This window comes from Aquarana catesbeiana, linkage group LG06 (genome assembly GCF_042186555.1).
Source record: "Aquarana catesbeiana isolate 2022-GZ linkage group LG06, ASM4218655v1, whole genome shotgun sequence".
Taxonomy (NCBI): Eukaryota; Metazoa; Chordata; class Amphibia; order Anura; family Ranidae; genus Aquarana; species Aquarana catesbeiana.
In genome coordinates this window covers 408,979,518-408,999,278 of record NC_133329.1, presented here as the reverse complement: position 1 = coordinate 408,999,278, position 19,761 = coordinate 408,979,518, and the positions used below count along the sequence as shown (strand labels likewise).

Here is a 19,761-nt window from a genome sequence, read left to right as displayed (position 1 = left end):
CCCTGGCAAAATGTCAGATTTCTGCAGTCGTACAATGTATACTATGTAAAACATTCATGCAGAAGTGGAAACGCTGCAGTAAAATACTGTGCACTCAGCAGCTGCAGCAAAGTATTCTAGCCTGGATGTTTCTGAGCGGCGGTGGGAGGATGAAATCAAACCGTGTCGGATCTGTTTGTAATTGCAGAGTAGAAGGTCTGTCTGCATTATACTGCAGAGGAAAAACACTAATATTAAGAATTTGTAGTTCCTTATCTCCTATAGAACTGAAGATTAGAGCTTGTCTAGTGGTCAGACACTGCAGCATGTCTGGCAGATGTTACTACAACTAATCTCACAACTTCAATAGCACAAGAGACACAATGCAGTTTAACTTCATAAAGCTTTGTTCAGCCAACTCGAGCAGTTGACAGGTTATTTAGAATACAATAATAATATATGTATATTATGCACACAATGTAAATGTAAAAATATTTTTACTGTGTGTGTGTGTGTATGTATGTATATATATATGGAACTAAACCACGACTTCCCAAAACCCCTCCCCCACACACACCCTCCAAATCACATCAAATAGTGGGTGTGGTCATATTTCACAAACAGTAGGAGGGTCTTAAAGGGGCATTAAATATTAGGATTGCATTACATACAGAGTGCAGAGTTCATGGGGGTTACACACAGAGTGCAGAGCTGTCACTTGTAAACACAGAAACCAGACTTCTGTGTTTACAAGTGATTGTGGTGAGCAGGCACCAAAGGGTCTGAGCCAGAGGTGTGTTCCACCAAGTTCCCCCTTATTATATGTATGTGTACAGTATCTCACAAAAGTGAGTACACCCCTTATATACACACATACACAAATATATATATATATATATAAATATTATATATGCACAAAATATTGACACTTTGGGCCCAATTTTGACATTTTCACTTAGGGGTGTACTGACTTTTGTTGCCAGCGGTTTAGACATTAATGGCTGTGTGCTGAGTTATTTTGTGGGGACAGCAAATTTACTTTGCTACAATGTAAAGTAGTGAATGTACAGCTTGTATAACAAAGTGTCATTTCTTCAGTATTGTCACATGAAAAGATATAATAAAATGTTTACAAAGATGTGAGGGGTGTACTCACTTTTTGTGGGATACAGTGTGTGTGTGTGTGTGTGTGTGTGTGTGTGTGTGTGTATATAATACTTAGGTTTCAGTTTTTCTTTTTTAATAAATCTGAAAAAATGTCAACAATTCTGTGTTTTTCTGTCAATATGGGGTGCTGTGTGTACATTAATGAGGAAAAAAAAAATAAAAATTATATATATATATATATATATATAATTTATTTTTATTTATTTTTTTCCTCATTAATGTACACACAGCACCCCATATTGACAGAAAAACACAGAATTGTTGAAATTTTTTCAGATTTATTAAAAAAGAAAAACTGAAACCTAAGTATTCAGACCCTTTGCTGTGACACTTATATATTTAACTCAGGTGCTGTCCATTTCTTCTGATCATCCTTGAGATGGTTCTACACCTTCATTTGAGTCCAGCTGTGTTTGATTATACTGATTGGACTTGATTAGGAAAGCCACACACCTGTCTATATAAGACCTTACAGCTCACAGTGCATGTCAGAGCAAATGAGAATCATGAGGTCAAAGGAACTGCCTGAGGAGCTCAGAGACAGAATTGTGGCAAGGCACAGATCTGGCCAAGGTTACAAAAACATTTCTGCTGCACTTAAGGTTCCTAAGAGCACAGTGGCCTCCATAATCCTTAAATGGAAGACGTTTGGGACGACCAGAACCCTTCCTAGAGCTGGCCGTCCAGCCAAACTGAGCTATCGGGGGAGAAGAGCCTTGGTGAGAGAGGTAAAGAAGAACCCAAAGATCACTGTGGCTGAGCTCCAGAGATGCAGTCGGGAGATGGGAGAAAGTTGTAGAAAGTCAACCATCACTGCAGCCCTCCACCAGTCGGGGCTTTATGGCAGAGTGGCCTGACGGAAGCCTCTCCTCAGTGCAAGACACATGAAAGCCCGCATGTAAATAATAAATATATATAAATAAGATGAGACCAAGGTAGAACTTTTTGGCCTTAATTCTAAGTGGTATGTGTGGAGAAAACCAGGCCCTGCTCATCACCTGTCCAATACAGTCCCAACAGTGAAGCATGGTGGTGGCAGCATCATGCTGTGGGGGTGTTTTTCAGCTGCAGGGACAGGACGACTGGTTGCAATCGAGAGAAAGATGAATGCGGCCAAGTACAGGGATATCCTGGACGAAAACCTTCTCCAGAGTGCTCAGGACCTCAGACTGGGCCGAAGGTTTACCTTCCAACAAGACAATGACCCTAAGCACACAGCTAAAATAATGAAGGAGTGGCTTCACAACAACTCTGTGACTGTTCTTGAATGGCCCAGCCAGAGCCCTGACTTAAACCCAATTGAGCATCTCTGGAGAGACCTAAAAATGGCCGTCCACCAACGTTTACCATCCCCCCTGACAGAACTAGAGAGGATCTGCAAGGAGGAATGGCAGAGGATCCCCAAATCCAGGTGTGAAAAACTTGTTACATCTTTCCCAAAAAGACTCATGGCTGTATTAGATCAAAAAGGGGCTTCTACTAAATACTGAGCAAAGGGTGTGAATACTTAGGACCATGTGATATTTCAGTTTTTATTTTTTAATAAATCTGCAAAAATGTCAACAATTCTGTGTTTTTCTGTCAATATGGGGTGCTGTGTGTACAATATGGGGTGCTGTGTGTACAATATGGGGTGCTGTGTGTACAATATGAGGTGCTGTGTGTACAATATGGGGTGCTGTGTGTACAATATGGGGTGCGGTGTGTACAATATGGGGTGCGGTGTGTACAATATGGGGTGTTGTGTGTACAATATGGGGTGCGGTGTGTACAATATGGGGTGCGGTGTGTACAATGTGGGGGGCTGTGTGTACAATATGGGATGCTGTGTGTACAATATGGGGTGTTGTGTGTACAATATGGGGGGCTGTGTGTACAATATGAGGTGCTGTGTGTACAATATGGGGTGATGTGTGTACAATATGGGGTGCTGTGTGTACAATATGAGGTGCTGTGTGTACAATATGAGGTGCTGTGTGTACAATATGGGGTGCTGTGTGTACAATATGGGGTGCTGTGTGTACAATGTGGGGTGCTGTGTGTACAATGTGGGGTGCTGTGTGTACAATGTGGGGGGCTGTGTGTACAATATGGGGTGCTGTGTGTACAATATGGGGTGCTGTGTGTACAATATGGGGTGCTGTGTGTACATTAATGAGGAAAAGAAATGAACTTAAAGGATTTTAGAAAATGGCTGCAAATGTTAAATTTACAATTTTCATTCCACATTCTAGTGTACATTCAAGTTTGCCATGAAATTGACCAATTTACTGTCTTATAGTAAGTGTCCATGTTGTGTCCTCTCAGGGCTGCGATCTCTGTTGAGCAAGCAGTGGACTGGAAAAGGTTTTGGCCGAGAGCTCAGCCGGCTGCTGGATCTGCTCTACTCCACCTCTTACCAGCAGCAGGAGATGCAGGTAATGAACAAAATATGTCATTATAGGAAGGATTTCACTGACAATTCCAGGTGACATGTGTAGGGGGTGCAACCTGGGAAGCATCTGATTTTTTTTTTTTTTTTTTCTAAACAAATACACTTACCCTGCAGAGGAGCAAAAGCCCGGGACGGATCATTTATTTCTCAGCACTAAATCACAGGACCAGTCACTCCAGCAGGTTAGGTGAGCACTAGGTGACCGGCCATTTACCTGCCTGCTTGTCATTCTGTGCAGACAAATTTGATGTCACCAGTGTCAGTTGCATTGAGTGTGTGCTTTTGATGTAGGGATTTCTGCAGATCCTTCCCCCGGACTATTGCTGCAGGAGAACAAGTTCAGGAGCAACGCATGATGTCACAGCAATTGCACATAGCAACGTTTTTATTGGAGCTTTAATGTGTATGTAAACCCTAAAAACTAAATCTATAGCTGCCTATGTACCCTTGGCAGAGTTTTCTTTTTCTCCCTCTGTCTCACCTGATTTTTAGAAAAAAATTTGTATGTAATCCTGTTGTGGAGTTTGCATTGCCAGTTTTAGGGTGACAACGCTGCCTTCCAACGAGGAGGTGTTGTCAGCCCCAATTGCAAATGTGGGACTACAAGCTGCCATTCCGGCACACAATGGGGGTTGTTTACAAAAGGCAAATCCACTTTGCACTACAAGTGCAAACTGCACTTGAAATTGCACTGAAACTGCACTTGGAAGTGCAGTCGCTGTAGATCCGAGGGGGACATGCAAGGGAAATAAAAAACAGCATTTTAGCTTGCACATGATTGGATGATAAAATCAGCAGAGCTTCCCCTCATTTCAGATCTACCCCTCAGATTTACACTTTCAGTGCAATTTCAAGTGCACTTTGCACTTGTAGTGCAAAGTGGATTTGCCTTTCATAAATAACCCCCAGTGTGCCTTACTAGTGCCCCCTTTTGCAGCCTATGAAGCAACAACACCCCCCTCCAATGTCCAGGACAAAGGAGGTGATGCACGGCTGTGGGTTCTCACTACGCACCTGCAGACATTAAAGCACACCGCACTTGGTCACATGACCACTGTAAACCATCTAAAAAAAAAAGGGGTATCTTGCAATGTTTTCTTGCAAATCTGAAAACAATTTGACGTTCTCCTATTCCTGGAGCTCACCCTGTTTAATTCATATCTGCTCTAAATTTGAATGCACTTCTGTCTTCTTGAAAAGCAAAAACAAGTGCTACTAGGGGGTTTGTTAGGAGTGGAGCAGCTGCATTCTAGAGAGAACGTCTCCCACCATTATTCTGTAAATGACTGTATTTTTTCAGTTTCTGGTTCTTTGCGGTCTTACCTGAGTTTGATTTTGTGTGAACAGAGATTACACCACGCTGCCCTCACAATACAGGCGGTGTGGAGGGGATTCCTGGTGCGGAGGAGGGTGAAGAAACTGCCACGGGTGGTGACATCGCTACAGAGAAGCTTTAGGTATGAACATCTGTGAAATAACATTCCTACAACTCCCCTAGGGACACAAAGGGGGTTATTTACTAAAACCGGTGCAGCTGTGCATAGTAACCAATCGGCTTCTAACTTCAGCTTGTTCTATTAAAGTGACACTAAAGGTTTGTTTTTTGTTTTTCTTGGTTTTATTTAAATAACAAACATGTCATACTTACCTCCACTGTGCAGCTCGTTTTGCACAGAGTGGCCCCGAACCACCTCTTCTGGGGTCCCTATGCGGCTCTCACGGCTCCTCCCCACATCAGATAACCCCCTAGCTCTCTCCCGGGGGGTTACCTTGCGGGCGCACTCCCAAGTCCAGCATTTGCCATCCATAGGGGCCGAATGCAAGACTCAGCCCCACCCCCCAGCGCTCGCGTCATTGGATTTGATTGACAGCAGCGGGAGCCAATGGCTGCGCTGCTATCAATCTATCCAATCAAGAGCCGAGAACCCTGGGCAGAGAGAGAGCGTGTCCCTGTGGGACAAGTTCCAGGGTTCAGGTAAGTAAAACGTGAGGGGGCTGGGAGGCCGGTCACTGCCAGGTGTTTTTTCACCTTAATGCATGGGATGTATTAAGGTGAAAAAACACGAACCTTTACAACCCCTTTTAAGCTTTGACAATAAAACCTGGAAGCTGATTGGTTTCTATGCAGAGCTGCACCAGATTTTGCACCATGCAGTTTTTGTAAATCATCCCCAGTATGTTTACAATGTCAACGTTACAACTTGTCCTCGTCTGCAATGAGATTATACCCACTACTTGTTCATAGCATTCAGATCCTTCAAAGCCACGCCATTCATGAGATATACATGTTTTTTATTCCTGGTGACTTCAGTTGCACATGCCCTTTCAATGTCATATTCAGAGCATCTTGGCCTTGCCACGATGTTCAGAGCGCCCTGCCAGTATGACATCCTCCCCTCTTTCTGGCACAGGTGATCTCACTTAAGTCCTTCTTAACTTCCTTAAACCTATTTAAAGAGGAACTGCAGTCCGCTCACATAATTTGTAATAAAAACATCTTTGCCATTCTGAAGCTTCCCTCCAACCACTTTGCATATTATTTTATATATACTGTGATTCTGTACTTGCCAAATATGCTGCAGAAATCTCCCTCCACTGAGTCTGGCTGCAGCCATTTTAACTGTGGGCAGCTGAAGCTGCTGCCTGTTCACTTCCTGGATTTACACAGACACACAGAGGCACACCTCCAGCTCTGCAGCTCTCATTGGCCCTCTTATGACTCCATACCCCCCCCCCCTTGATGGCAAACTCTCACAAGAGTGAGAGAGAGAGCTGTGCATGATGTCATACGCCTAGGTTAATGACCAGACAAGAAACAAGAAGTGGGCTGTATAAGGATTTGCTGGCAGAAAAAAAATGTTTTGCTATCCAAAGTTAAAACCACAAAAAGGGCAAACAATTTAATAGATGGAAAGTTGAAAAAAATGTCTGAAGGTCCGCTTTAAATCCTCAGCTTTCAATAAAATAATACCTGGTGATCCTGCCATGTTGGTCCTGGTTCAGGCACTTCCTGTTATGAAACCCACGTCTCCCAATTGTGTTTTTGGGTTGTCGCCCTGTCATACTTCCCTGGCGGAGAACACAATCTGCCACGCCGACCCATATTGAATTGGCGTAGCACATCATTGTCACAATCGGTATACAAGGCCTTAGGGCCCTTTCACGCGGGCTTTCCGATCAGGTCCGCCTGTCAGTTTTTCAGGCGGAACTGATCGGATTCACCAATATGGAATGGCGGATGTCAGCGGTGATATGTCTGCTGACACCCACTGCTATCTGATCCGATCCTATCCACCAAATCCAGACGGATGGTCATCCTATTTTCCAACAGTCTGGCAGATCGGATTGGATGAAAACAGACAGGCAGTCGGTTTTCATCTGATCTCCCCATAGAGGAGAGTGGGGCTCTGACAGGTCCGTCTCTGCACAGTAAATGGAGACGGACCTGTCACCCGCCTGGTCAGTGGATCGATCCCCCTCTGAGCAAGCGGAGTTCCTCAAACAGACTAGCCCATGTGAAAATACCCTTAACGTGATTCTAAACAAAATAAATTTATTTTTTTAAATAACAAACATGTTCTACTTATCTGCTCTGTGTAATGATTTTGCACAGAGCAGCCCTGATCCTCTTCTTTTTCAGGTCTCCCGGGTCCACACCCCTGCCGAGTGCCCCCAATAAGCAAGCCTCTTGCTATGGGGGCACACAGCTTGGCTGGGCCCTGACCCCGCTCTGTCCTCTTTGTTTTACTGGCTTTGATTGACAGCAGTGTGTGAGCCAATGAAGAGGGAGAGGCCACTCTCATGCACATCGCTGGATTGAGAGGGGCTCAGGTAAGTATAAGGTGGGGGGGGGGGGGGGGGGCTGCACGCACAAGGTTTTTACCTTAATTCATAATATGCATAGGGGTAAAATGGGCAACATAGTGGCTATGTGGTTAGCACCTGACAATGGCAAAACTAAAATGGCGGAAATGGGCAGCATAGTGGCTAAGTGGTTAGCACCTGACAATGGCAAAACTAAAATGGCGGAAATGGGCAGCATAGTGGCTAAGTGGTTAGCACCTGACAATGGTAAAACTAATTAATGCACCTTTTTGTAAAGTGCACTTATCCTTTAATGGTGATAAAGTGCCCGGACCTTATGAGTGTGGCAGATCATTGTACACCCCTGTATCTCAGAGGAAATGGTCTAGTCTTATTGATATTTCTTCAGCCTGAACATTTTCAAACTAATATAGAAATCACCTAGAAGTTAAACTGAATAATCATGGTGTGAAATAGTCTTTGAAGGCCTCTGAAAGTAAATTTTTCTAATTATTAACTTGTAGAGCAAAAAGAGAGCAAGAAATGACTCAACTGAAGAGACAGAAAGAGGAAGAGGAACTGCGGGAGCAACTGCACCTGCAGAGACTCCGAGCTATGAGGGTGTTCCGGGAGAAGCAGCTCACTCTGCTGGAGATCGTCCATGCAGGTAAACACTGACCCCCCCCCCCCCACTGCTCAATGATACAGGTAATCACTGACCCCCCCACTGCTCAATGATACAGGTAATCACTGACCCCCCCACTGCGCAATGATACAGGTAATCACTGACCCCCCCCACTGCGCAATGATACAGGTAATCACTGACCCCCCACTGCTCAATGATACAGGTAATCACTGACCCCCCCACTGCTCAATGATACAGGTAATCACTGACCCCCCCACTGCTCAATGATACAGGTAATCACTGACCCCCCCACTGCTCAATGATACAGGTAATCACTGACCCCCCCACTGCGCAATGATACAGGTAATCACTGACCCCCCCACTGCTCAATGATACAGGTAATCACTGACCCCCCCACTGCGCAATGATACAGGTAATCACTGACCCCCCACTGCTCAATGATACAGGTAATCACTGACCCCCCCACTGCTCAATGATACAGGTAATCACTGACCTCCCCACTGCTCAATGATACAGGTAATCACTGACCCCCCCACTGCTCAATGATACAGGTAATCACTGACCCCCCCACTGCTCAATGATACAGGTAATCACTGACCCCCCCACTGCGCAATGATACAGGTAATCACTGACCCCCCCACTGCGCAATGATACAGGTAATCACTGACCCCCCCACTGCGCAATGATACAGGTAATCACTGACCCCCCCACTGCTCAATGATACAGGTAATCACTGACCCCCCCACTGCTCAATGATACAGGTAATCACTGATCCCCCCACTGCTCCCTGATACAGGTAATCACTGACCCCTCCCCCCCCCCACTGCTCCCTGATACAGGTAATCACTGACCCCCCCACTGCGCAATGATACAGGTAATCACTGACCCCCCCACTGCTCAATGATACAGGTAATCACTGACCCCCCCACTGCGCAATGATACAGGTAATCACTGACCCTCCACTGCTCAATGATACAGGTAATCACTGACCCCCCCACTGCTCAATGATACAGGTAATCACTGACCCCCCCACTGCTCAATGATACAGGTAATCACTGACCCCCCCACTGCGCAATGATACAGGTAATCACTGACCCCCCCACTGCGCAATGATACAGGTAATCACTGACCCCCCCACTGCGCAATGATACAGGTAATCACTGACCCCCCCACTGCTCAATGATACAGGTAATCACTGATCCCCCCACTGCTCCCTGATACAGGTAATCACTGACCCCTCCCCCCCCCACTGCTCCCTGATACAGGTAATCACTGACCCCCCCCACTGCTCCCTGATACAGGAAATCACTGACCCCCCCCCCACTGCTCCCTGATACAGGAAATCACTGACCCCCTCACTGCTCCCTGATACAGGTAATCACTGACCCCTCCCCCCCCCCCCCACTGCTCCCTGATACAGGTAATCACTGACCCCTCCCCCCCCCCACTGCTCCCTGATACAGGTAATCACTGACCCCCACCCCCCCCCCCCCGCCGCTCCCTGATACAGGTAATCACTGACCCCCCCCCCCACTGCTTTCTGATACAGGTCACATCACAACACCCTGACTCAGCACTCCCTCTCAAGAGCCCTCAACCCTGATGCAAGCAGTGGGCTGGCTATTGCAAGAAAGTGGGCAAATATCAAAATGTCTTGATGGGTGGGCGTCAGCCTGAAGGAATGGGCATTCCAACGCAGGCTTCATTTGCATGCAGACCACTTTAGGAAACGCTCACTTTTGATGCTGAGCCTTCATGATTGAAATAACTAAAGGGGTGGGGCCAGAGATAGTCAGGCTGAGGAGGAAAGGGCTAGATAATGCTGTACACCCTCCAGCCAGGAAATGAGGCGGGGCTCTATCTGACTTGCTGCTGCTTTTAATGCACATTGTGAAAAGCTCACAGTGTGCAGTGAAATCAGAGTATGTAATTTCAGTTCAGGAGAGGAGCCGGTACAACTGTGCATGACTGAAGGGGAGGCCGTGGGGAGGATTGATATGTAGCTTGCAGTTGGATTAATCATTGACAGTATACAGCACTACTTGACCTTTAAGATGAAGAGGAGCTAAGGTCTCAGCTGGAGGACATCAAAGTGTCTAAAGCTGTGAAATAGTTTTGAAATTTTTGGCAGAACCAAAAGAAATTGTTTGCTTGGCTCATGGTCCATAGCAACAGAGAGTCCATAGATTGCAAAAATTGAGCAACTAAAAAGACCTGTCACGGTCAGGGGTCCGTCTTGGAGACCAGTAGCTATAGCGGTAGAGAGGCTTCCACTGACCGGCTGGATAGGTACAGCAGTGGGTTACCCTGGCAGGTGACGTGGGCTCACCTGAGGTGCGAGGTCTAAGCACTAATCGGTATTCACCAGAGCTCCTGATGGTGGGGATGGGTTTTGCTGCATGTTAGTACCGGGGTTGCAGTCCTCAGGATTGCCCCACCAGGAGGTGAGCAAGCCGGGGTCCAGTAGCAGATGTAGCAGGTAGGAATCGGGCAGATATGTAATCAGTAAACAAGCTAAAGGTCGGTAACAAGTGGTTGCCAGTTGGAATCACACAGAAGCATAGTTGAGGAACAAGCCAAAGGTCAGTAATGAGTGGTAGCGTAGATACAGATGGCAGCAGGAGCGACAAGAGCAATCGGCTGGAGAGAGCACAATAATCTGGCCAACAGGAAGTGCAAAGGCATGGCTTACATAGGAAGTTCATGGGGGGAGCAAAGTGTTCAAAGTTCACGAGAACCAAGGTTCAAGGCAGGGTTATTCAAGGAATTGTCCAGGGAGCTTTCCAGCATCCCAGGTTGCTTATCAAGAAGGGACATCGCAAGATACAGCAGAGGTCGCAGGTTCAGACCCGGGTCCAGATCTGACGTCCAGACACAACTGTAACCTGATCTAAACAGATGCATATGTTCGGCTTATCTAAAGTGCAGGTGTGAAATGATCGGGCCTAGGTTCACCCCCCCAACAGTTGTGTCACATGGTAATGTCCTAAGCTAAGGGATCATTCAGAACAGAACAGCTGAGGGTTATGATGAAGCCATCCATTGGATCATCTTCCAGCTGAATTGATCTTGTACGCTGAATCAATATCTGCATCCAGTAAAATCACACCAGAATGCAACAGTCTCTTCTGTGCTTGTATTTTGGAACTCCAGCATGCAATGCCCTGTAAATCCTGTATCATCTTCTGTATTCTGCAGGACAAATGGAGAAGCACATTCAGGAAATCCAGGAGAGGTCTGCCCTGATGGTTCAGAAGCACTGGAGAGGGTATAAAGCCAGGAGACAGTTCCACCTCGAAAAACAAACACTAAAACAATTTAAGGCAGCCGTCACCATTCAGAGAGCTGTAAGTACTGCACTGTCCCTGGATCTCCCTTTAAAGCCGGCCCTAGATGGACTGAAATTTGTCTGTTTAGCAAGGACTGGCTGAATTCCGATCCATCTCTGGGCAGGCTGGTTGTACAGAAGTCGCTCTCTCTGTACAGCCAGCATGTTGGAAAATTTTCGCTTGATCAGTGCTGCCAGCTATAACCGGCGGTGCTGATAAGAGTATTCAGGCGGTGAATGTGGTGAAATCCAATTTTGGGCAATCTGTTTTCGAGCAGGAAACCATAATCTACTATACACCTTTCTCAAGTAAACTTGGTTTTCAGATGCCCCAAAATACACATATATGGATTATATGCATGCATAGGTTTTAAAAATATGTTGGCTGATGATGCCACCCGGGCGCTTCGACATCGGCTGCATTGCAGATACACTATATGGACCTCCTATGCTGTGTTTGATATCCACATAAGAGCTGCTATACCCAGCATAGGACTCCCAAGATTTATTGCTACCCAATTTATTATTCCAGGGTCTCTTAACATAGTTGGGCAGTTTTGGGTTCTCAACATCGTGGGAGCGGACCTGATCCTTTGGATCTGCAATTGGTGCCCCCCCCCCCCCCCCCCCCCCCCCCATTCCCCCTGCTTGAAGATATTTTTTCTCAGTGGATGAGGATGAACCCCCTACCTCTTACCCAAATGCATATGTTTTTTCTTTATGAATGGATCTTGATCAGATACCTAGTGATCTACTTTGGTTGGCCCCGTTTCCACAGTGGTCCCCCTTAATGCTCCGATGCGCACCTGGGAATTATTTTGCTTGGGGTGCTGAGATTGTATGGTTTGCATGAGTCCTGATGAAGCTATATTTTGGTGAAACACGTCGACACATGAGGACTTCTTGTGAAACCTGTATAGCTTAACAACATTTGTATGTAAATATATAACTAATCTGATTAGCACTACTGTCAGTTTCTTTTAATCACTAAGATATACACATGTTGTATACATTTTTTTTTTAAATGTTTTTGTTATATAATGAAAATTGATAATTTATTAATATGATTTTTTTTTACTCCTGTGTCTGGTCTTTATAGTCCCCCCTTTTTCTGTCTAGTTTAGATTACAGATGTATGCCACACATATGTTTTTATTTTTCTAATATCTTGTGGACTTAGAACATCTCCAAATAAGGCCCCTTTTACACTTGTGCGACTTGTCCTGTGACTTGGGACTGCAAAGTCACATGACAAGCCGTACCCCATGATTTCCAATGAGTACCAGTCATACCTGTGTGATTTCAGGACGCAGTGCCTTCAAAGTACAGTAAAACCTTGGATTGCGAGCATAATTACCGTATTTATCGGCGTATAACACGCACTTTTTTCCCCTTAAAATCAGGGGAAAGTCGCAGGTGCGTGTTATACGCCGATCCCCTGCGATCCCGAGCTGTCAAAATGTCAAAATCGCCGACCGCGATTTGAAAATGGCGCCGCCGGCGCCGAAATACACAGAGCCGGTCCTCGGCTCTTTCCGGCGGCTCTCGTTCACTTTCGGCTCCACTCATAGTCCCGAGCGGAGCTATCCGAACCTACTCGGCTAGGTTCGGATAGCTCCGCTCGGGACTACGAGTGGAGCCGAAAGTGAACGAGAGCCGCCGGAAAGAGCCGAGGACCGGCTCTGTGTATTTCGGCGCCGGCGGCGCCATTTTCAAATCGCGGTCGGCGATTTTGAAGACAGGGGATCGAAGGCTGCACTGGGGAAGGCTGCACTGGGGAAGGCTGCACTGGGGAAGGCTGCACTGGGCAAGGCTGCACTGGGGAAGGCTGCACTGACAAGGCTGCACTGGGGAAGGCTGCACTGACAAGGCTGCACTGGGGCAAGGCTGCACTGAGAAGGCTGCAATGATGGGCATTTAAATGTAAGTTTTTTTCCCTTCAACTTCCCTCCTAAAAGTTTTTTTTCCTTAAAATTCCCTCCTAAATTGGGGTGCGTGTTATACGCCGGTGCGTGTTATACGCCGATAAATACGGTAGTTCCAGAAACATGCTTGTAATCCAAAGCACTCTTATAACAAGGCGAATTTCCCCATAAGAAATAATGGAAACTCAGATGATTCGTTCCACAACCATTTATTCATAAGTCCTTCAGTTTATAGTCCATCTAAAAAGATTATAGCAATGTGATTGGTTGTGTAACCATAAAATGTCCATCCACAAATGGAAGCCTCCACAAGGGGATTAGAAGCAAAATCCAGCAGGAGCTCCAGAGTATAAAAGAGAAGAGAGGCGCCTCTAAGTGTAGCAATATGGTTACATTTAATGAAGGTACAACATTTAGCAACTCACATGGATGATGAATAAAAGAGGCACATCTAAGTATGCAGGCTTGCGGGAGAAAGCTGTCCACATAGACCATCCCCCCGCACCCCTGGCTCTCACCCCTGTCAGTCTGCAATCGTGACCGGGAAGACCACCCTGCAATAGAAAGCATGGCTTGAACCGCTCGTGGAGCGCAGCGTGGAAGGGATGATGGCGGTGAGGAGGACGGTCTATGTGGACAGCTTTACCCCGGATGCCTCCATACTTAGATGTGTCTGTTTTAATCATCAACCATGTGAGTTGCTAAATGTTGTACCTTCATTAAATGTAACCATATTGCTACACTTAGAGGCACCTCTCTTCTCTTTTATACTCAGTTGTGACGTGACGCTACTTGTATATCAAGACATCGCTTGTATATCAAGTCAAAATGTATTTAAAAATATTGCTGGTCTTGCAAAACTCTCTCAAACCAAGTTACTCTCAAACCAAGATTTTACTGTACTCCCTGCACTACTTTGGTCCAACTTTGATGCAATTTGAGGTCCATAGACGTCAAGATTACACAGGCATTGCTTAAAGTTGCATCAAAATCGCACGACTTTCAGGTCGCACAAGTGTGAAAGGGGCTTAAGATGTATGAAATCTCCCAGGATTTGCTTAGTAGAAGTTGGTTGATCCCGATGGCCTGCTCTATAAAATGAATAGGGTGTTTTAGACGTGCTAAGGACAATAAATAACTAAGAGGCCGATATCAATTCATAGGGAATTGCCCTTAATATCTCTGACCATTTGCCCTCCTCTCCTCTTTCAGGCTCTGAGGTTCCTAAACAGACGCAGACGACTGCGAGAATCATTATCTCCTTGGAAAAAGCACCAGGAACTGAGTGATGAGCAGCGACTGCGGCTCCAGCAGAAAGTGGACACTCATCTTCAGCTCCACCCGGTTAGATCCCCAATACACATTAAATAACTTATGAAAGCGGACCTTCACCCTTTTTTTTTTTTTTTTTAATGTTGCTCTCCCCTTGCCTCCTCCCCCTCCCTATAACAGAATTGCAGATTTTTTTTTAACTTCCTAAAGTTTAGGTCTGTCATTCTCACCTAGGTTAAGATGGCATATTTGGACCCAGCACATGTGCGGGAAAGCCGCAGGCCCATCTGGGGTCCCTTGTGTCATTTCTGCTCCTGCACGAGTTCCTGAGAACTGCCTCCCGGGCGTTTCTGCATCACTCATCCCATTTCCATATCACTGCATCTCACACGTGTGCAGAAATGGTGTGAGATGTCTCCTGTGGGACATCGCCGTGTGTCTGCATAGGCACAAGGGGTCCGGCGCATGCACAGACACGCCATTCGGCTTTGCCAGGTCCTGGCAAAGTTCCCTGCGGCATGCCTGTGCATGTGACAGAAATTAATTCAAGGTGGCAGAGCCAGAGAGGAGCAATGTAGGGAGCATTTTTCCTACAAGCAAGAAAATGCTGGACTCCATGGACTAGTGAGTGTGGGGGTTTTTTTTAATTTTTTTTTTTTTGTTTGTTTTTTATACAGGAACAATTTTTAAGATGTAACCACCTCCTGCCCGGCCTTTTATAATACAGCCAGGTGGGAGAACTGCTATCCTAGGTGGACGTCATATGACATCCTCCCAGTTGAGCCCTAGGTGCTGCTCAGTGATGTGATCTGTATCACAGATTGTTGCACCGGGGCGCTGTACCATGTGATGGCTGTGACCAATCACAGCCATCACATGTCAGTTGTAAACATTGGCTTCCAAGCATAGCCTTTGTGTACTATTGTGATGATCTCTGTGATTGGTCATAAATATCACATGATACAGGGCTTATCACAGCAAACCTGTGCCATGTGATAGCTGTGGCCAATCACAGCTATCACAATTGTACACAAAGGTACATAAATGGATGCCACTCACAAAGTTAAAAATGATTGGTTATTCGGTGATCATCACTGTAATAAGCAACCATAGTGTAAAAAAAAATCCTGATCACCTCCCCAGGAAGAAGAGCCAGAAAATGTGGGACTTTAAAGGCACCGTACCAATAATCGTATAGGGATATCATATAGGGATGAGGCACTGGGTTGACATAGATAACCTCCCCAGGTGGGAGAACTGCTATCCTAGGTGGACGTCATATGACATCCTCCCAGTCGCGCCCTAGGGGCTGCTCAGTGCTGGAATCTGTATCACAGATTGTTGCACCGGGACGCTGTACCATGTGATGGCTGTGACCAATCACAGTGATCACATGTCCGTTGTAGACATTGGCTTTCAATCATGGCCTTTGTGTACTATTGTGATGATCTCTGTGATCAGTCACAAATATCACATGATACAGGGCTAATCACAGCAAACCTGCGCCATGTGATAGCTGTGGTCAATCACAGCTATCACAATTGTACACAAAGGTTCATAAATGGATGCCACTCACAAAGTTATAATGATTGCTTAAACAGTGATTATCACTGTAATTAGCAATCATAGTGTAAAAAAAAAGAAAAAAAATCCTGATCACCTCCCCAGAGTAGTACAGTGTCACAATGATAACAATGTACTGCTCTGGTGACAGTATGTATATATAAAAAAAAGGGTAAAAAGAAAAAAAATGTTTAAAGGAAAGCCTTATCTGTCTCAAAAAAAATATAGAAATGTCATATGGGTACAGTGTTGCATGACTAATTGTCATTCAAAGTGCAACAGCGCTGAAATCTGAAAATTGGCCTTGGCGGGGGGGGGGGTAAAAGTGTCCATTACTGAAGTGGTTAAAGCATTTTATTTTTGATGGTAAGGGTAGAATTACTCTTTAAGAAACACAGTGATTGCTTTTCACAGCTGAGCAAATGAAGCGATTCCAGAAGTGTGCTGTTAGGATACCATTAGAGCAAAGACTGTGACTTCATTTCCTCGATGGAATGTTCTAATTAACGGCATCGAAAACAAATTAATCTCATACAACAGCTGTGATCCTGTAGATGGAATGTTACAATACAGGAGACCATGGATCTTCTGATTCCACAATTCTGTCACGGCTATTATGCTGGCTTCACACACAACTGTCTTCTATCCGTTGTTAAAGTTGTATCAGATGTATTACATTAGACCAGAATCTTTAATTATACAGCAGGTAAAATAAGTATTGAACACATCATCATTTTTCTCTGTAAATATATTGGTAAAGGTGATATTGACATGAAATTTTCCCCACATGTCGGTAACAAGCCATCCAATCCAAACATACAAAGACACCAAAACAAATAATTTCAGAAATGAAGTTCTGTGTAATAAAATGGAAGGACACAGGGAAAAATGATTGAACCCACTAACTGAAATTGATATAATATTTGGTACAAAATCCTTTGTTGGTAATGACGGCTTGAAGACGCCTCCTGTATGGAGAAACAAGTCGCAGGCTTTGCTCAGGTGTGATTTTGGACCATTCTTCCACACAGTCTTCATATCTTGAAGGTCTCATGGGCCTCTTCTATGATCTCTGATCTTTAGTTCTTTCCATAGATTTTCTATTTGATTCAGGTCCGGTGATTGGCTGGGCCATGCTAGCAGCTTTATTTTCTTTCTTTGAAACCAATGGAGAGTTTCCTTGGCTTTGTGTTTGGGATCATTGTCTATGAAATGTCCTCCCTCGTTTCATCTTCATCATCTTGGTAGATGGCAGCAGATTTTTATCACCATTCATCCTTCCTTCAATGATATGAAGTTTGCCAGTACCGCATGCTGAAAAACAGCCCCACCCCCACCCCCACCAGGATGTTCCCACCTCCCAAACCTCACTGTTGGTATGGGGGGTGTTTTTGGGGTGATGTGCCATGTGACCTCCAAACATGGTGTGTATTGTGGCCTCCAAAGAATTGAGTTTTGGTCTCCTCTGACCAGACTATATTCTCCCCAGTATTTCACAGGCTTATCTAAATGTTGTGCAGAAAACTTTAAATGAGCTTCACCATGCTTATTCTTCAGCAATGGTGTGTTGCATGGTGAGCAGGCATACAGGCCATGGCGGGTGAGGGCATTACTTATTGTGTACCTGCTAATTCCAGGTCTTTCTGAAGCTCTCCACAAGTGGTCCTTGTCTCTCGGACAACTCTTCTGATAATTCTTTTCACTCCTCCATCAGAAATCTTGCGAGGAGCACCTGGTCATGGCTGGCTTATGGTGAAATTATGTTCTTTCCACTCCTGGATTATGGCCCCAACAGTGCTCACTGGAACATTCAGAAGTTTAGAAATCCTTCTGTAACCAATGCCATCCATATGTTTTGCAACAATCTTGAGAGAGTTTGCTTTTACCCATCATGAGATGTTTCTTGTGTGACACCTTGGTAATGGTTTTATAGGCCATCATTTGAGAGTGAATCAGCTGTTGTTAATTTGCACTGACAAAGGGGCAGGATTGCTTTCTAATTACTGATAGATTTTCAACTGGTGTCTTGGCTTTTCATGCCTTTTTTGCACCTCCCTTTCTTCATATGTTCAATACTTTTTCCCTGTGTCATTCCATTTTATTACATCTCATTTCTGAACGTATTTCTTTTGGTGTCTTTGTATGTATGGATTGGATGGGGTTGTTACCGACATGTGGGGAAAATATTATGTCAAAAAGCACCTTTACCAATAGCTTTACCTTGAAATATGGTGACGTGTTCAATACTTATTTTACCCGCGGTATGTGGGTGTTCTTTCATTGTTTGCAATTACAGCAATTTTTCATTTTAAGCTTTTCTTATTTCTAAATCCCAAACTTTTTTGTAGCTTTTTGATGGAGTAGGCGGTCTCAGATTTGGGAGGTGCTGGATGCGAAAATGGCTTAAAGGAGTTGTAAAGGCAGAAGGTGCATTCTATGCATTAAGATAAAAAACCTTCTGTGTGTAGCAGCCTCCCCCCAGCACCCCCCTAATACTTACCTGAGCCCCTTCTCTATCCAGTGATGTCCACGAATGTCTAAGCCGTCCGGGACACTCCTCTCGGTTGGCTGAGACACAGCAGCCGCGCCATTGGCTGTTAATCAAAGTCATTCAGCCAATCAGGGAAGAAAGGGGGCGGGGCGATGTGTCTGAATGGACACACGGAGCTGTGGCTTGGGTGCCCCCATAGGAAGCTGCTGACTGTGGGGGCACTTAACAGGAGGGAGGGGCCAGGAGCAGCAAAGAGGGACCCAAGAAGAGGAGGATCCGGGCTGCTCTGTGCAAAACCAACTGCACAGAGGAGGTAAGTATAACATGTTTGTTGTTTTTTTTTTTTTTGTTTTTTAACGAGACTTTACAATCACTTTAAGGCAGAACTCTACTTAAAAAGTGAAGTCCTGCTGGTTCACTCCTCCGCCCAGCCTGAAGGGGGAGGATTGTGGAAAATAGACACACACCCCCTACCCCACAATTTTTTTTTTTTTTAGTGGGGAGTGAGTATCGATTTTCTGCTTTCCTCGCCTAGGCCAGGATGAAGTCCCTTGCCCAACCCCCTCCTCTTCTGCAGTCTCCTGGGACACGTCGCATGTTCCAGGAGGCTGTGGGACCGTTCACAAAGTGATGCACAAGCTCATGCATGCTCAGTGAAGCTGGGTGTGGTTCCCCTTGAAGCAACAGCCGTCTCCCATATCCGAGAGAGCAGCACCGGAGACCCACAGCAGTAAGAAATAACGGCTGCGGGAAGACGGCGCTGGACCCCAAGCACTGGTAAGCACCTCCATTTTAAAAGTCAGCAGCTACAGTATTTGTTTATAGCGCAAAAAATAAAAACAGCAGAAGTGATCAAATACCACCAAAAGAAAACTCTATTTGTGGGGAAAAAAGGACATAAATTTTATTGGGTACAGCGTCGCACGACCCGCACAATTGTCAGTTAAAATACTGCAGTGCTGTATCACAAAAAATGGCCTGATCATGAAGGGGGGGGGTTAAATCTTCTGGAGGTCAAGTGGTTAAATAATACATTACAATTTAAAGTGGAGCTCCACCCAAAAGGGGAAGCTCTGCTTGTTTGCACCTCCCCCCCCTCCCCTCCACTGGCACATTTGGCACTTTTTTGGGGGGGGGGTACCTGGTTTTGAC

The 19,761-nt window shown here is 45.4% G+C and overlaps 1 protein-coding gene across 1 annotated transcript in view; it reads left to right on the top strand.

Annotated features, from left to right (window-relative positions):
• The window catches only part of IQCB1 (IQ motif containing B1), a gene marked incomplete in the record, with an annotated part of 40,351 nt that overhangs the window by 18,707 nt on the left and 1,883 nt on the right, over window positions 1–19,761 (top strand). Inside the window, 5 exon segments of the mRNA XM_073634475.1 lie at window positions 3,454–3,563; window positions 4,928–5,037; window positions 7,909–8,051; window positions 11,229–11,377; window positions 14,496–14,627. Of these exon segments, the coding sequence (XP_073490576.1) occupies window positions 3,454–3,563; window positions 4,928–5,037; window positions 7,909–8,051; window positions 11,229–11,377; window positions 14,496–14,627 (644 nt within the window).